The 19,642-nt window shown below is 37.2% G+C and overlaps 1 protein-coding gene across 1 annotated transcript; it reads right to left on the bottom strand.

Moving 5' to 3' along the window:
- Positions 1-2,385: 2,385 nt before the first annotated feature.
- LOC107800761 (uncharacterized) lies at positions 2,386-9,693 on the bottom strand. The gene is made up of 2 exons (XM_075241350.1): positions 8,944-9,693; positions 2,386-3,368 (listed from the first exon to the last, which is right to left on the bottom strand). Exons 1-2 carry the CDS (start codon positions 8,962-8,964, stop codon positions 2,667-2,669), a joined length of 723 nt encoding a protein of 240 aa, XP_075097451.1. The 5' UTR covers positions 8,965-9,693; the 3' UTR covers positions 2,386-2,666.
- Between the last annotated feature and the right edge of the window lie 9,949 nt (positions 9,694-19,642).

Genomic DNA, 19,642 nt, shown 5'->3' with positions numbered 1-19,642 from the left:
TACTCTACCAATTGCAACAATGCTATCACAATGAATCAAAATAGGAGGAATTGGTTTATCAAAATAAGGAATTTGAAATAATAAATCTCTCAACCAATTCGCTTCCTCACTGGCTGAAGCTAAAGCAATTAGCTCAGCCTCCATGGTAGAGTTAACAATTATTGTTTGCCTTTTCGATTTCCAACAAATAACACCACCTTCCAAAGTAAAAATATAACCTGTAGTAGAACAGGAATCACCAGATAAAGTATTCCAATCTGCATCAGAAAAGCCTTCGAGTAGAGCAGGATATTTTTTATAAAATAAGCCATAGGTTTTTATACCAAGTAAATACCTCATAACTCTTATTATGGCATGCCAATGTTCACTACCTGGCTTACTTATAAACCTGCTAAGTACTCCTACTGCGTATGCAATATCAGGCCGAGTACAATCAGTCACATATCTCAAGCTTCCGATTAAGCTAGCATATTCCTTTTGATTTATCACATCATTATCACTTTGTACAAGAAATAAGTGAACACTTGAATCAAAAGGATTTACAACATGCTTGCAATCAATAAAATTATATTTTTTCAAAATTTTCTCAATATAATGTGACTGGTCAAGGAAAATTCCATCACATATTCTAGTAATTTTCATTCCAAGAATGAAATTTGCCTCACCCAAATCTTTCATGTCAAAATGGCTACTAAGTATGCTTTTAGTTTATCCAATAACATTCATGTTAGAGCCAAATATTAACAAATCATCAACATAGAGGCAAACAATTACATGTGAATTTATTCCAAGACTTATGATAGATGCACTTATCACCCTTATTTGATTTAAAACCATTTTCAATCATGCAGGAATCAAACTTTTCATGCCATTGCTTAGGTGCCTGCTTCTATAAAACCCCCAGGTTGATCCATATAAATTTCTTCATTTAGGTCCCCATTTAAAAAAATAGTTTTTACATCCATTTGATGAATATGCAAATCAAAAATTGCAGCAACAACAATTAAATGTCTTATGGATGTAATTCTAGTTACCGAAGAAAAAGTATCAAAAAATTCTAGGCCTTCTAATTGCTTAAAACCTTTAGCAATTAACCTAGCTTTATACTTATCCACATATCCATCCGATTTTAATTTTTTTCTTAGGACCCATTTGCACTCAATTGTTTTACAACCTGGTGGTAAATCAACCAACTTCCAAGTTTTATTAGAAATTAGTGACTCAATTTCATAATTTACAGCCTCTTTCCAAAAAATAGCATCAGGTGATAATAAAGCTTCTTGTAAAGTAAGAGGGTCATTTTCAATATTAAAAACATAAAAATCAGGATCAAAATCTTTTTCTATTCTAGCTCTTTTACTCCTTCTTAACTCAAAAGCATCATTTTCTTTATTTTTTAAAATAGAATTAGAAGAACTAGACATAAACAAAAAATTATCTTTATCTCTTTGACCCCCATTATTTTTAGACTCAAATAGAAATTTATTTTCAAGAAAACTAGCATCACCTGGTTCTATAATTATATTCTCTTCAAGATTTAAAAATCTATAGGCTGTACTATTAGAAGCATAACCAAGAAAAGTACAAGTGATAACGTTTTTACCCAATTTCATAATTTTAGGATCCGTTAGCCTAACATAGGGTAAACAATCCCAAACTCTCAAATAACCCAAATTTGACTTGTGATTTTTCTACAGCTCAAATGGTGTCAATTTTATTTCCTTATGAGGTACCGTATTCAACACATAACATGTAGTCAAAATAGCTTCACCCACAAATTTAAAGGTGCATTTGACTCAATAAGCATGACATTAGTTAACTCTACCAAGGTTTTATTTTTTCTTTCAACCACACCATTTGATGCCGGAGAATAAGGTAGAGTAATTTCATGAATTATTCCCAATGATCTAACAAAAGAATTAAATTTATTAAACTCATATTCACGGCCTCTATCACTTCTAATTCTTTTTATTTTTCTACCGAATTGATTTTCAACCTCATGGAGATAATTTTTAAAATTTTCAAACGCATCACTTTTATTTTTCATCAAGTAAACATAGGTTTACTTAGAGAAATCATCAATAAAAGTGATAAAATATCTATTTCCTCCACGAGTTAAAATTCCTCCAAGTTCACAAATATCAGTGTGAACTAATTCCAACAATCAGTTTTTCTTTCAACTTGGAAATGAGACCTTCTAGTTATTTTAGCTTTACTACAAGCCTCATTTTTTTCAAAATTCTTTTTAATCATTGGGATTAATCCTAAACTACTCATGATTCCCACATAGCGATTATGAATATGACACAAACGAGCATGCCAAAAATTAGTAGAAGAAAGCATATAAACAGAACTAGAAGAGGTTTTATTAATATCAACATTCAACTGAACATCCCATCGCATGCATACCCCTTACCCACAAAAATATCCTTTTTAACTATTACATATTGATCACTCTCAATAATTTGTTTGAAGCCTGCCTTGTTAAGAAGAAAACTAGACATCAAATTTTTTCTCATTGAAGGAGTATAAAGTGCGTCTTTCAACGTTAATACTCTTCCTGAAGTGAACTTCAACTCGACCTCTCCCTTTCCAAGCAACTGGGTTGTGTGAGAATCACCAAGCCTGATGGTTTTGGGCTCCTCAAATGGATTATACACTTTAAACTAATCTCTATCATAGCAAAAATGACGGTTTTCTCCAGAATCATCCCACCATCCATCAACATTTTCTACCATGTTAATGTCTGTTATCACCGCCACAAGTGGCTCTTCAGTAACGTTTGCCTGTAGTGTAGGACCACGTTTCCAAAATTTGCAAAATCGAGCAATATGCCCACTCTTGCCACTGACAATGCATGGTTTCACAATTTGAACTTGTTGATTCTGTACTTGGTTGTTTGCACCATTATTCTTCTTGGGAGGTCTACCATAATTTTTCTTAAAAGTTTTCTTCTTCGACTTCAAAGAGGTATTTTTATGAGTTTCATGAGTAATATTATTTGAAGTAATTAAATTTACCTTTGTAGTGACGAGTTGTAGAGTGCTCTCTTCCGATTGCATAAGTGCATCTTGGCCTCTTGCCTCTTCTTCCATGCGAATCCGCATTATCAACGTCTCAAATGAAGTTTCCTTTTGTTTGTGACACATAGTTTTTTGAAATTCCTTCCATGAAGGTGGAAGTTTATCTATTATGCCACAAATAATAAGATCATCTTCAATTTTAATATCCTCGGACTTGAGCTCTCCAACGATCATTATGAAGTCTTGAGCTTGGTCTACTACAGATTTGTTGTCCACCATTTGAAAACGAAAAAATCTGCTAGCAACATATTTTTTCGCACTTGCCTCCTCGGTATCATACTTACTCTGCAATGCTTTCCAAATTTTCTTAGCAGTAGAGCAAGTTCTACCATAATAATCATAAAAATTATCAGATAGACAATTAAGAAGATAATACCGACACTTGCATAAATCATCGTTATATTTTTCAATTTTTTCTTGAAGGGAAATTAGCTCATCATCATTCATGGAGGAGTTGTCTACTTTGCTTGGATTCTTCTCAGTTAAAACGTAAGAAACATTGAGAAAACTCAAATAAAAAAGTACTTTAAATTTCCATCTCTTGAGATGAGTATCATTGAAACGGAATGGCTTGTTGAGATCTCCCACGTTGGTATCCGCAGATTTTTCAACTGTAGCCATTTGAATCTCCTTAAAATTGTTGGTGAAAAATACAATTACAGTTGAAAAATAAAATGATGAAAATAAAATATCTTCCAGCTTAAGTGCGGATATCTCGCTCTCTTTAAGGAGATTCAAGCCCACTGCAGCAAAGTTTTCACTGGTCCAACAATAATCTTCTTGACTTGTCTCCCTCAGGATACAACAACCCGATCACGTCGTATGACTCGAACAAACTCTGGACAAGTTGTTGAGTCCAAAACTCCACCAAGATGAATACCTTCCTTCAACAAAAGTAAAAACTCTCTTTTTTTTTTCCACAACTTTAACCTCACTTTATTAAAACACTCTCAATTATTTTTCACATATCATATTATGGAAGAAAAACTCCTATTTATAGGTGTAGAAATTCTTTCTTGAATTAAATTGGAAGAAAGTGGAGTAGTAAGTTATGAAATCATGGAAAACATGAGAGAAGAGTCACAAAAGAGTTATGACCATTTTCTACATCATGGAGTAGTGGAAGTTATGACCACTTTCTACGTTATAGAATAGTGAGAGTTATGACATATTTTATTTTAATATTAAAATGCTAAAATACTAACACTTCACTTATAACCTAGATTCTTTTACTACAACTTGATACCTTATAGTTACGAGTCTAAATTTTATACCTTTAGGTCAAATAGATTTTACTCCCTTGGGTCCATAGAAATGGTTTTCTAGCCTTTTTAATTTGATCTGAAATAAGTTCTTTTTTATAAATAAAAAAATTATAATATATATTAACTATTTTCTTCCAAAATTATCATTGTCAAATAAATGATTGAACAAGTTTCTAAGAAGTATTTCAACACCTGCATTTTTCAATTCACAGGTTAAAGGAGAGAAAAAGGATCCCTTGGTCAAATAACCTTTTTGGGCATATATACGTAGGAATTTTTGTACTTTCTTAAAACAAAATTAAGCACATAACCAATGCGTCAGGAGATAATTCGTGTCAAGTAGTGTCATTTTTTTCTATTCCGCTATATATATATATATATATATATATATATATATATATATATATATATATATATATATATTAACGAACAGTTATCGCGTGACACCGCTAATTCAATAAATATGCATCCGCCCCTGAAATCTTATTAATGTTTTTAAGTGACTTTCTATGTCAAACCCTTAGAAAATGCACTTATATCGTACAGGAGGGAGTATCTTACTTATCAGTGTTTTATTGAACTGTTTAGGACCGGAGGGAGAATCTTACAAATCAACATCTCACAAAAACCTGTTCTTTGTGATTTTATGTCTTTCTCAAAAATTGTCACCTACGTTTATTTTAAATAATGGACATTAAAATAATTTAAGATATATACATAATTCTAGAATGTTTTAAATTTTTTAATTACAGAAAAATGTTACTCCTTTAAAAAGGGATTGTCTAACCTATTGAAGAAATACAGGAAGTACCATTTGTCAACTCCAAGAAATTAAAGCGAATTAGCTGAAAATTCGAATGTCATCACACGTGAGGGCAAATGCCTTGAAAGTTGGGATCGTACGCTCATTACCCAAATTTGCCATGCAATAATTGTGCATGGAAGTTCATTGTTTTCGAGTTTACCGTGAAAGTTTTACGTTGTTGAGGATTTATGTTGAGGAGTTATAAGTAGTAAGAATTTATGAGCCAAGACGGAAAAGGCAAAGTAGGAGGAACCGAGGAAGGAGCACGTATAGAAACTAACCATCAGACGCAAAATCATACCTTTAAATACTTTTGTGTACGGATAAAACCGGGAGAATGTTTTCCCCGATTTCCCGATAAGGAGATGAAAGGGAAGCACGGTCCGATGCAATTACAAGCAAGGCCGAAGGATCCCTCGTATCGGAACTCGGGAAGTGTGAATGATACGTCTGGGATCGAGCATGACAAAATAACGGACCTGGACCAAGTAAAGTTTCGAGACCACATGAAAAGGAGAAGCGGTTAGGCATGGCAAGTAGGAAGCCGAAATATTCGCCCTCAACCGGATATTATGGCGCAAATCATGTCCGATATCAACTGCGGATTGACATTTACCGGAAAAAGAATTTTTTTACTTTATTTAGTGTTACAAGGTCAACTTTTTTCGTTTTGAGACTGCACGACAATCATACAACAATGACTCAGCCCTCTCCCCCTTTTTTCCTCATGTTTTGATTTGATACTTAGAATATGAAAGACAACAAAAATCATGCAAGGCACACAGGTTACAGGAATCACTTCCCAACTTGTATTAAACTAGTGCTATAAAGAAACACATACAAAAGCCTTACAAAAGATAGCCAAAGACAACCAACACTCTACCTTGACAAGTCTGCCTATCCTATACATATATAGGCAATGCTTTTTTGTCTCACAGCCTTGCTAATCTAGCAGTTGAATCCTGAATTGCAAAGAATTTCAAATTTCGAATTTCAAAATAGACAACTGCCCAAGCCCCACATAGCCACTCTTGCTGAAAAACAGAAAACTGCTCAACTAGCCAACTGCCTTGCATGTGCGTGGCACATGGGTGCAACCTTCAAATTTTGGTGCCAACAAGCCCTTACTTGTCATGCCTTCACGCCATGCCAATGTGCAATATGCCTTGCACGCATGTCTGCCAATGCCACATGCCCAACTCGCCCCTGACACTGCCTTGCCCGCGCCCATCTGCCTTGTCACTCCCTACCTTAGCTTGCCTTAGTTTTTCTAACCCTTGCTATGATTTTGCTGCCCGTTGTCTTTGCTATGCCATGGCCACACCAATGTCATAGGCTTTCCATGCCTTAGCACCTAAACCACATGCCATCGTGCCCCTATCCATACCCATCAATACCTACCCATGTTAGAAAGTCTTGTCAGTATGATGCCACAGTCATCACGGGACTATGTTGAGGTCCATCATGTAAATTCCTCGTCACGCCCATGCCATATTCAACCAATCAAGCCAAGGGGCTAACAAATGTTCCTTACCAAATGAGCTCGTCGCTCTCGACAAGGCAGAATCCAGATACACCTTGATTTGATCCTGAAATTGCCATAGAGATGGTCCGTTTTCTCAAGTTGCATCATACTCCTGCTTTCCTGTCCATTGAACCAACAACTCTATCTGCCTGTTATGTTTGCTTTGACCCAGTGTACGATGATCCAAAATCATCTCAATAGTCTCCTCAAATTGCTTACGCTTTACTGGAGGAGCACGATTTGGCACCTCCCTTGTCGCATCCTCAGCATCTTCATTGAACCGTTTCAAGAAACTCACATGACTTGGGTGGGTGAATTTTGAGACGTTCCGGCATATTCAGCTGGTAGGCCACTTCACCCACTTTATTTACAACTTCAAATGGGCCATCATACTTTAGAATCATCCCACAATGACTCGTCTTGCTACTGATTTACTTCCAAATCTATGGAGCAAGCTTCAGCAACACCTTGTCACCAGCATTGAACTCCAAAAATTGCCTATTTCTGTCAGTATTCATTTTAATACTTTTAGCCGCTCTTCTTAAGTTGTATCACGCCTCGCCCAACAACTCATGCTTGTCGCGAGCATATCCATAAGCAGCAGGACACTTGCCCCCTTATTTCAACTAAACAACTTCTAGCGGTGTGTCAGGCTATCCCAACACTATCTCAAAAGGACTCATTTCAGTTGCCGAAGACCTGTGTAAGTTGTAACAAAACTACGCATTGTCTAGTAACTCAAGCCAATTCCTCTGATTAGCAGTCACATAATGCCTCAAGTACTCTTCAAGTAGATGATTGATGTGTTTGGTCTGCACATTGGTATGTGGGTGATTTGCAGTCGAGAATTTCAAATCAGTCAAAAACCGACTTGTAAATCTCGGATTCCGATCACTCACAATATCCCTTGGAACCCCATAGTGTTTCACAACATGCTTGTAGAATAACTTAGCAGCTACTTCAAAAGATCAAACGGTTGGAGCAACAACAAAAATCCCATATGTCACGACCCAAACCGATGGGCCGCGACGGGCACCCGGTACCTTACTCAACCGAGTACCAATGTAATGTATCTTTATTATTACATCATCATATACACGTGACATACGGTCCTAATAGGCCAACATAATCATTTATAAACTCAAAACATAGGCCGACAAGGCCGTACAATCTTTCACGTACACGACATATGTCTACAAGCCTCTAAGAATACATAAATGTCATATAGGTCGGGACAGAGTCCCGCCATACCAAACAATACACATCTAAATCATACTAACCAAATATGCAACTCCGAAGCAAATGGAGCGCACCACCATCTTTTGCTGAGCTGATAGCCTACTTGGAGGGCTCTCGACCTATCTATCAGGACATGCGGGCATGAAACGCAGTGTCCCCAGGCAAAAGGGACGTCAGTACGAATAATGTACTGAGTATGTAAGGCACATAAATAAATACATAGGGGACATGGAAGACATATGGAGTACATGACTCAACCCGTAAGTCTGAATAACTTTGTAAATCATAAATTACTTTCAGCGTCATGCATATGCGTATGAATGCTATATCGTGCATATGTATATGTTCCATAACATCATCAGCCTCTGAGGGCATCCCATCATATCATATCGGCCACTGTGGGCAAAGTCATAATCGTATACCAGCTGATCAGGTGGTGGTGCGTATATAACGCCATAACCATTCTCATATCCCATATACATATATATACATACATATATACGCGTATATAACGCCGTTTGAATACATACATACATATGCGTATATAACGCCATTTGAATACATACCCATATATGCGTATATAACGCCGTTTGAACCGTATTTCAGCCACTGTGGGCAACATCATCATCATTTACCAGCTGATCAGGTGGTGGTACGTATATAACTCCATAACCTTTTCCCATATCACGTATACATATATTTACATATATACGCGTATATAACGCCATCTGGTCACGGGTCAGTGCACATGAATGCAGTGCATAAAAAGTACGTCAATAAAATTATTCGGAATGTCATAAGACCATTTTGCCTCTGAGTAATATCATAAAGTAAACTCTTTTCAACTTTCGTATTTTTCTAAGCCCCATGAACAGATGATAAAATATTATGACACATGGGAATTAAAGAACATAGATATTTCTATTACTTCTATGAGTAGAGTCACTTATAGAATTTGTGCATTTGCACACTTCGTTCATATCGTATGGATCATGCCAAGAGAAAGAAGGGATAGCCTTAACATACCTGGAGTAAGGAAAACTCCATATAATATTTTTGAAGATTGCACTGTACTCTTTTGGAGCCGCAAAATTTTGTGTTGCTACGATTTTAACAATTTTTGTTAGAAACCTTCGTGGATTGAATTTAGAACCCCAAAAATTGGATTGAATTTTTTCTTCTGTATTTGAAGCCTTGAACGAACCAAGCTCCAGTTCATTGAATTATTTGGAACGAATCAAGTTTATGGTTTATAAAGCATTTGATCGAACTAAGTTTCTGGCTTTTGAAGCAATTTGAAGCTAGGAAATGGTATATAGGATTCATACTTGGTATTGAACGTTTATGACTTTTCTTGTACAAGTCTTAGTGCAAATGAAAGACAAGTCTTTATTCTAATGGAAAATAAGACTTATAACAAGTCTTGATTTGCTAAATTCCCACCTAACCTTAGGTAGCCACCTAAGCATATTTGAATCTTAGTCACTTAGTTAGGTTAATATAATGGCTGCCACGTTTTTGGCAAGCTTATCTTATCCAAGACTTAAAATAATTCATCACCACTTATTAATTAACTAGGTAGTGTTTCGTTACCCGATAATTAATCAATTACCCGCAAAATTGAGAATTATTCCCACTTACTTAAAATATTACTCACTTTTCACATACCTTATACACTTTACTATTATGGTCATGTGATATCTTGTATGGTACAAGTCCATAAATACCGAGTATTTTAGCTCAAGACGTATTTTATCCCAACATGCCAAACTTCGACAAAATTCGTTTTCTTCGATATTACTTACCCTCTTACCTTCACGAATTTACTCATCACTTATAATTCCCAAATAATCTTTTCATTGGACTGATGTCAATTACCTTACGACAAATTCAACGTACAATACTACTGGGTGCAACATCATCGTAACTTAATACTGCGAAGCGTAATATCACCGTAATATATTACTGCAGAGGGTAACACCATCGTAACATATTACTGCGAGCATAACAGGGCGTAACATCATTTCCCCCTTTGGAACATTCGTCCTCGAATGTTGACTGATGCTCTTGTGAATACATTAATACTCTTCTTGCCATTCAAGCAGTTGCTTTGTGAATAAATCCAAAGTCTAGGGTATTCCCCCCTTTAGTCTTTTTGCTCATATCCTGACCTATGGTCGAAATCTTCCTAATCTTGCAACTTCTGTTACCTCTTGTCATGCGGCCTGTATGACCCTGTCTTTGTAGATGCATTTATGCGATTCATCTTTTCTTTTTTTCCTTTTATCTTTTAGTCAATCTGTAGGCCTTACTTTGTATATACAAGGCTTAATAGGATGCCTCTCCGGGCCTCTATAGGTATATTGAAATCCTTTGCTCGATACTTTGTAGAACTTGCGAATATGGCCATATCTTATTTCATAGTGTTTCAATATGACTCACCTTATGGGGTATCCTAATTTCGTGTTGCGAACGAAATATTTTATCCTTCTCTTCTTCTATTTTTTTTAAATCACTATTCAAACGAAGGCCCAAACGTCATCCTTTATCGGTCACAATTATACACTCACTTTATTACTAGGTCAACATTTCATTCCTTCTAAATGCTATTAATCTTAGACTCCTTTGAGTTCATTAAGGCTATAGTGAGCTTTGTATAACATAGAGAAATGGTCTGCTCTTCTTGTTTTCATGGGCTTAATCCTAAAGACTTATCCATTCTCGTCACCCTTTTCACTTGCCTTTCCTCATCCTTACTCATGTTTCCTTAAAACTTTATCGCTCTACCATACTTTAGCTTGCGACCTATACATATCCATTTATAAACTTTCCTTCAACTTGTTTGCACCATAGATTGTCTTATATTATTCTGGAACGTCAAGTGAGACATCACATCGTCTCCAACTTTTCTCTATTCTCTTAACTAGATCTCTCAGTACTTAGAAACCATAGGCTGGAAGACATGCTGCCGACGATGCCGCTATCATTCCCGGTTATTGGATCCCCATGTTTATAGTCTTCTATCCGAAGTATGGACTATTCATGATCTTCTGCCTTTGAGTATCTCGTACATTGTTCACCTTTACCTTACTTACCTTAAAATCTCGCATCATATCTTCTATCTCTTTCCTGACCTCCCTTCCACCTAGGTGTAATTTCCGTCCATAACTTAAAGATCCATTATAATACTCGTACCTCTGGTACATACACAATCCGGTAGGAGCTTCGTACTGACTTCTTATGAGGCTGGTACTTCTTCTAACTGGTTTCTTGGTAGAGCCATTGTAGATAATGGTTGTTGTATTATTTCTCTTGAACATCTGATACTAAGAGTGATTATGTCCTGTTCTCAAGCACAACTTCTATAATTTTTCTAGGTCCAATAATCAGACTCCTGATTTACTTGAGTGATGTAATTCTTTAGTTTCCTCTTCCTTCTGATTAGCCTTTACGTAGGCTTAAGCTATCTTCCGATCTGTGGCTCATGGTATCGGTTATTACCTTAGCCTTTCATGGGCGTTATGGAATATCCATGATACAATCTTCTAATATTCAATCCTTTGTCCATGCCCTGGGCTTAATTCTTTCTTTTAACTTATACCGGAGTTTTCTATGGCTGTATGATTGTCAACAAATATGCTGCCTGGATAATGCTCCAAAATCCTGAGTGTATCCATAACGTACTAACTCTGGATCATTGATCAAATAATTCTTTTGTTCCATCTTAGATTTTTTTTCAACGTAAGCTATTACTTTTCCGGGTCTTTCTGCCCCCTCGTTGCGTCCATAGCTTATCTTAGTGCCCACGCTTGCCAGAGTTTTTATACAAATCATATGATCTCGAATATTACTTTTAACTCTTACTTCCCATTCATTAGCCATGGTAGGTGCCACTTTCCTTTGGAATGCTTACAATGTTATTGCGAGATTGTTGTTACACAACCATTTCCTCTTTAGGTCATTGTACTAGGTTGAAGCCTTCTTTTTTATCTCCTCAGCTAGTCTTTCGTTGTAGTATTTAGGGAGAACCCTTGACTCTCGTAAAGCTGTGAGCTTATTACGAACCTTTTCTGATGTCCTTACTTGCCTATAATCATATGTAGTTTCTTCTTCCATGCCCTTGTGCTTATATGATTGCTTCTGAACTGATATTTTGACTGCCTTCCTAGTGACACTTTCTTTTATCCCCATAACACTCATATGGTACCTTTAACTACCCCGACTCTTGTTTGAATATATCTTAAGTATTATAATGATATTCTCTGAGGCTGAATTCTCCATGTTGGGTTCTACTATGTTTATCTTAAACGATCTGCTGACTCGTCTATAACTTCCTGTTTAGCCAAAACTGAGATCTTCCTGACCAATTACAAACTACTCGTTGGCCCATTCTCATATCAATATTCCTCATAACCTTTCTTGGGTTATTTACATTGGTCTTAACTTACGTCTCGCACTGGCTCCTTAACTATTAATAACATATCGGGCAGGAACCCTTACTTCTTCTCCTTGACATCGCATATGCATAATGTTCTAGAATCGTAGCATATCTGTAGCATTTGGATAAGTGCAATCTCATCCCTTTCTCATTTTTATTGCATTATTCCTTTTATCATTCCATATTCCCCCCTTTAGGGGGGTACTAAGAGTTGAAGCCATGAGGATCTACCTATAGATGTTTTACCTCTTCATCTTTGGGGTCGTTTCTCAACATCAATGATACTTACTCGTCTTGCGGCAACCCTTTTGTACCAAGGATGACAAATCCCCTTACTCGTAAGGGTGAAACTTAGTATAACTGGCACATACAGTCCCTTAGGCTGAACTTTGCTCACATTGCTTGCTCTAGGGAAGCGTTTCCCTGAATGATCATTCTCAGAATTTCTCATGAATCTTCTTCGGTTGTCCATTCTATTACCGCCAGAACGAAATCTAAAATTACCATTATGCTGAGTACTTTCCAATTATTCAGTCCCTAATTCATATTTGGTTTATCTTGTTTACCAATCCATACTGATTTCTGTTACTCTGGGGATTAACTCTCCCATCTGGTAGTTGTGGTGGAGCCACGAACTTATTTCTCAAAACGAGGATATAACCTTATGGCCTATATTCTTTCGTTGTCTCAAGGCCTGTCATCTTTTGTCTTTCCCCTCACTTGACTGTAGGTTCTGTAATACTCTAGCATTTTTATCCATGTATCACACCTTATTCATAATGCTTCTTTATCTCTCTTCCCATTATTCTGCTAATATTCTGCATATCCCTTTTCTTGTGAAAACTTGATTACGACATTCTTTCGCTCTTAGCTTTTCATTGTTCTATCTAGTGGCTCTTCGAGTTGCTTAACGTTCTCGCTTTACTAGGGACGCGAACCGTACTAAGGTACTATTTATCCCTTCAAGGCTTATAGTGCATATCTTTGTAGTACTCATATCCGGCTGCACTATTTTAAAGTATATCATCTGGGTGTCTGACAAGGAGTTCTATTAGCAAATTTGCCATATCCTTCGAAAATGTCAGCTGACACAAACAATTCAACCATCATATCTTCTTATACTATTTTCTATTAACCCCCATAGGGCATATCTGGAATGGGTGCGGCCAATTGTGTATATCTCTGTTACATTTGAATATAACTCAAAAAGCTTATGTTCTTATGCCTGAATTATAAACATTGTTAACCTTTGTTAACCGGGCGCCTCATACCCTTCTTATCTTGCTTCTTTTACTTGCTGAAACTTGTACTTATCTTCTTAATCTCTCATTGTCCTTCACCATAAACATGGATAGGCATTCTTGCCTTAAGGCTTCTTATCATAAAGCTTACACCTTTCAATATACCCATGATTTGCTAAAAGACCTCATATTTACTTATCGTAGGCATCATACAAAAATTGAATTCCTCTAACTGAGATCTCCCACAACTATCTTTCTTTCCAATCGTCTTTCGGGATGTAGGTATCGTCTTATTACGAATAATATAGAATTTTGAAATTTGACTTCTTATAGGCGAGCTCTACCACACGATCTAGAGTAAGAAGAAAGAGTAACAATCCTAAATGCCCTGTAGCCTCCTGTTTATAAGTGTGGTGCACGACACACCCATAAACAAGACTCTACTAGACACGGCTTGTAGACTCCCTAGGACAGAACTGCTCTGATACCACTTTTGTCACGACCCAAACTGATGGGCCGCGACGGGCACCCGGTACCTTACTCAACCGAGTACCAATGTAACGTATCTTTCTTATTACAATATCATATACACGTGACATACGAGCCTAATAGGCCAACATAATCATTTATAAACTCAAAACATAGGCCGGCAAGGCCGTACAATCTTTCACGTACACGACATATGTCTACAAGCCTCTAAGAATACATAAATGTCATATAGGTCGGGACAGAGTCCCGCCATACCAAACAATACACATCTAAATCATACTAACCAAATACGCAACTCCGAAGCAAATGGAGCGCACCACCATCTTTCGCTGAGCTGATAGCCTACTTGGAGGGCTCTCGACCTATCTATCAGGACCTGCGGGCATGAAACGCAGCGTCCCCAGGCAAAAGGGACGTCAGTACGAATAATGTACTGAGTATGTAAGGCACAAAAATAAATACATAGGAGACATGGAGGACATATGGAGAACATGACTCAACCCGTAAGTCTGAATAACTTTGTAAATCATAAATTACTTTCAGCGTTATGCATATGCGTATGAATGTCATATCGTGCATAGGTATATGTTCCATAACATCATCAGCCTCTGAGGGCATCCCATCATATCATATCGGCCACTGTGGGCAAAGTCATAATCGTATACCAGCTGATCAGGTGGTGGTGCGTATATAACGCCATAACCATTCCCATATCCCATATACATATATATACATACATATATACGCGTATATAACGCCGTTTGAATACATACATACATATGCGTATATAACGCCATCTGAATACATACCCATATATGCGTATATAACGCCGTTTGAATCGTATTTTAGCCACTGTGGGCAACATCATCATCATATACCAGCTGATCAGGTGGTGGTGCGTATATAACTCCATAACCTTTTCCCATATCCCGTATACATATATTTACATATATACGCGTAATAACGCCATATGGTCATGGGTCAGTGCACATGAATGCAGTGCATAAAAAGTACGTCAATAAAATTATTCGGAATGTCATAAGACCATTTTGCCTCTGAGTAATATCATAAAGTAAACTCTTTTCAACTTTCGTATTTTTCTAAGACCCATGAAAAAATGATAAAATATTATGACACATGGGAATTAAAGAACATAGATATTTCTATTACTTCTATGAGTAGAGTCACTTATGGAATTTGTGCATTTGCATGTTTCGTTCATATCGTATGGATCATGCCAAAAGAAAGAAGGGATAGCCTTAACATACCTGGAGTAAGGAAAACTCCGTATAATATTTTTGAAGATTGCACCGTACTCTTTTGGAGCCGCAAAATTTTGTGTTGCTACGATTTTAACAATTTTTGTTGGAAACCTTCGTGGATTGAATTTAGAACCCCAAAAATTGGATTGAATTTTTTCTTCTGTATTTGAAGCCTTGAACGAACCAAGCTCCAGTTCATTGAATTATTTGGAACGAATCAAGCTTCTGGTTTATAAAGCATTTGATCGAACTAAGTTTCTGGCTTTTGAAGCAATTTGAAGCTAGAAAATGGTATATAGGATTCATACTTGGTATTGAACGTTTATGACTTTTCTTGTACAAGTCTTAGTGCAAATGAAAGACAAGTCTTTATTCCAATGGAAAATAAGACTTATAACAAGTCTTGATTTGCTAAATTCCCACCTAACCTTAGGTAGCCACCTAAGCATATTTGAATCTTAGTCACTTAGTTAGATTAATATAATGGCTGCCACGTTTTTGGCAAGCTTATCTTATCCAAGACTTAAAATAATTCATCACCACTTATTAATTAACTAGGTAGTGTTTCGTTACCCGATAATTAATCAATTACCCGCAAAATTGAGAATTATTCCCACTTACTTAAAATATTACTCACTTTTCACATACCTTATACACCTTACTATTATAGTCATGTGATATCTTGTATGGTACAAGTCCATAAATACCGAGTATTTTAGCTCAAGACGTATTTTATCCCAACATGCCAAACTTCGACAAAATTTGTTTTCTTCGATATTACTTACCCTCTTACCTTCACGAATTTACTCATCACTTATAATCCCCAAATAATCTTTTCATTGGACTGATGTCAATTACCTTACGACAAATTCAACGTACAATACTACTGGGTGCAACATCGTCGTAACTTAATACTGCGAAGCGTAATATCACCGTAATATATTACTCCAGAGGGTAACACCATCGTAACATATTACTGCGACCATAACATCATCGTAACTTAATACTGCGAGACGTAATATTGGCGTAATATTGCAGGGCGTAACACCATACTTTGAGAATCTATTTACCACCACCATAATTGATGCTTTGTCATCAACTTTTGGAAGCCTGCTGATAAAGTCCATAGAAACAGAAGCCCACGAACACTCCAAAAGTGGTGGAGGTTGTAGCAAACCAGCTTCTTTCTTCCGTTCAGTCTTGTCAAGTTGACAAACCAGACAAGTTTTCACATAGGCATCAACGTCATCTTCCATCTTTGGCCCAAAATAATTTCGTTACAACAAGGCAAACATCCTTTCAACACATGGATGACTAGCATAAGGAGTATCATGTGTCTCCTTTAGAAAAGAACAATACAATCTAGCACTTTGAGGAACCACAACTCCCCCTCCCCTTGAAGTGAAACAGATAGTCATCGATCCAATACCGCTTAATTGTTCTTTCTTTTACTTGATCCGTTAATTTCACATGCAATGGATCGTTTACAACACATAACTTGATTATATCTAGAAAATCCGATTCAATTCGAGTAAGTGCATAAGTTGCATCAAATACCTCTTTGCGACTAAGTGCATCAGCAACCTGATTTTGCTTTCTAGGTTTGTGCACCTAAACAAAGTCATATTCAGCCAAAAACTCTTGCCATCGGGCCTGTTTCGAACTTAATTTCTGTTGAGTTTTGAAGTATGTATTAGCCACATTATCCATCTACACCACGAACTTTGTTCCCAACAAGTAGAATCTCCAAACTTGAAGGCAATGAATTACTGCAACCATCTCTTTCTCATGTGCAGAATAACGTTGATGTGCATCGTTTCAACTTTCTTCCTTCAAATGCAACTGGATGATCCTCCTAGACCAGCACACGCCCAACAGAATAATCTGAAGCATCAGTGTGTACTTCAAATGGCAAATCAAAATCTGGCAGCTTTAAGATTGATTCGGATGCAATAGCCTTCTTCAATGCACTGAAAGCCTTGTCACATGAATCCGACCAAACCCAGTTGACATTTTTTTCGGCAAATCCGTCAAAGGAGCAACCCTTTTTGAATAGCCTGCAATGAATGTTCGGTAATAATTTTCCAAGCTCAAAAATGATCTAACTTTCTTTATCCCTCTTGGTGCTTGCCAATCACCTAGTACTTGCACCTTCTTTGTGTCCATTCGCACTTGATTTTCACTAACCAAATTGCCTAGAAACTTTGTTTCACAACTTGCAAAGTCACACTTCTCCATCTTAACATAGAGTTGATAGGCTCTAAGTCTTTCCAGCACTTTCATTAAGTTAGACAAATGATCGTCAAAGGTCCGATTATAGATTACTATTCCATCTAAGTAAACAACTACAAAGTCATCAAGATACTTGTAAAGAACACTGTTCATTAAATTACAGAAAGTTGTCGGGGCATTGGTTAGACTAAACGACATTACAAGAAATTCTAAGCTACCATATCTAGTTCATAAATGGTCTTAGGGGAATCCCCCTCAGCTATCTTAACCTGCCAATAGCCTGAGCTTAGGTCTAACTTAGTAAAATTACTAGCCTCCGAGAGCATGTCTAGCAGATCTTGAATCAAAGGGACCGAGTACTTTTTGTTAGTCACTTTATTCAACGCCTTATAGTCAACACACATCCGTTTCATACCATCCTGCTTTTTTGGAATAAAACAAGAGCAGTGTATGGAGCCTTCGATGGTTGAATCAACCTAACATCAAGCAACTCAAACAACTACTTCCTTAATTCAGTCAGTTCCATAGGCGACATGCGGTAGGGAGGCCACGCAGGAGGCAGTAATCTTGGAATAATTTCAATTATGTGATCAATCTTCTTCCTCGGTGGTAACTCTCTTGGCTACTCTGAAGGCATCACATCTTTGAATTCTTTAAGCAAATTTGCAACACAATTCGGGACCTCAATCTGCATATCTGGCTTGACTTCAACGAGTGCAGCGAGGTAAGTCTCCTTATCCCTCTTCAAGCATTTCTCAAATGCAATGGCAGAAATCAAAGCAACAATCCCAACATTCTTTCTTTTATCCCTGTACGGCCAAATACCTTTCATAAAGTCGAGGTTTATCTCCCCCATGAACATAAGTCCAGCAGCAATCCCAGCGCTCTTTCTTTTATCCCCGTAGGGCCAAATACCTTTCATAAAGTCGAGGTTTATCTCCCCCATAACATAAGTCCATCCAAATGAAGAATTAGAGAAACTTTGTTCTTCTTCAGAAAAACCAATTCCCAACAGCATATTGAAATCATCTATTGGCACCACTGTCATGTTGAATTTCCAGACCAATGGCCCGATATCATCGGGATATCTAGCGACACCCCATAACCAGGTTGCGCCTTTGAGTTCACAACCTTCATCTTCGTCGGACACTTTGTCATTTGTAGCTCATACTCTTGAACAATTCTAGAGGCAACAAACGTGTGCGTTGCTCCGGTATCAACCATTGTCACGACACTCTTGTTTCCAATTTTCAGATACACAAACATTAGTGTGGAATAAGCGTCAGCCAAATCATCTCCTGTATTCACGTATGCAACTTCTTCCTTGGTAGCATTGTGTTCATCATTCGCCATAGTCATACAAACCAAACTTTTCAACAACCGCAATGAATTCACACAAGCAGCAACTTCCTGTCCCTTTCCTTGTTTCTCCTCTTCAGTAAGAAGAGAATTTATCTTTCCGTGATTTGGACAGTTTCGTGCATGATGTCTAGGTTTTTGACATGTCCAACAAACCTTTTCACTACCTGTTGGCATGTTTGTTTTTTACGAAGAAGCATCCATCTTCCCATTGCCTTTGTCATTTCCATCTTGCTTTTGAGTGTCCTTCTTTCAGTTCTTACTCTTCTCCTTTTTCTTTGACTTAGAAGAAGAGGCAGGATCAGAAATTAGACCAGTTGAGCGAAAATCCACTAATGCATCCACCGCCGCAATTGCACTAGGCAGATCTTTAACTTTCTGCCTACAAATTTCGTTATGTGGCCAGTCTTGCATTCCGGAAATAAAATTATGCAGTTTATCCTCATCAAACATATTTTGGATGTCCAGCAAAAAGGATGAAAAATCCTTCACATAGTCCCGAATAGAACTAGTCTGTCTCAACCGCTTCAAACGATCCCTATCAACCCAAGACGAGTTGCTAGGAAAAACTTATCCCTCAGTGCATCACGAAGTTTCTCCCAAGTATCAACCTTGTGTTTTCCATCACTTTTATCGTTTGTTTTTTTACGCCACCACATCACTACATATCTCTGAAATAACACACCACCAAGGTCAATTTGTCC

Source organism: Nicotiana tabacum, chromosome 3 (genome assembly GCF_000715075.1).
Source record: "Nicotiana tabacum cultivar K326 chromosome 3, ASM71507v2, whole genome shotgun sequence".
NCBI classification, from domain to species: domain Eukaryota; kingdom Viridiplantae; phylum Streptophyta; class Magnoliopsida; order Solanales; family Solanaceae; genus Nicotiana; species Nicotiana tabacum.
Note: the sequence above shows the minus strand (reverse complement) of the source record. Positions and strands in the feature narration are given on the sequence as shown.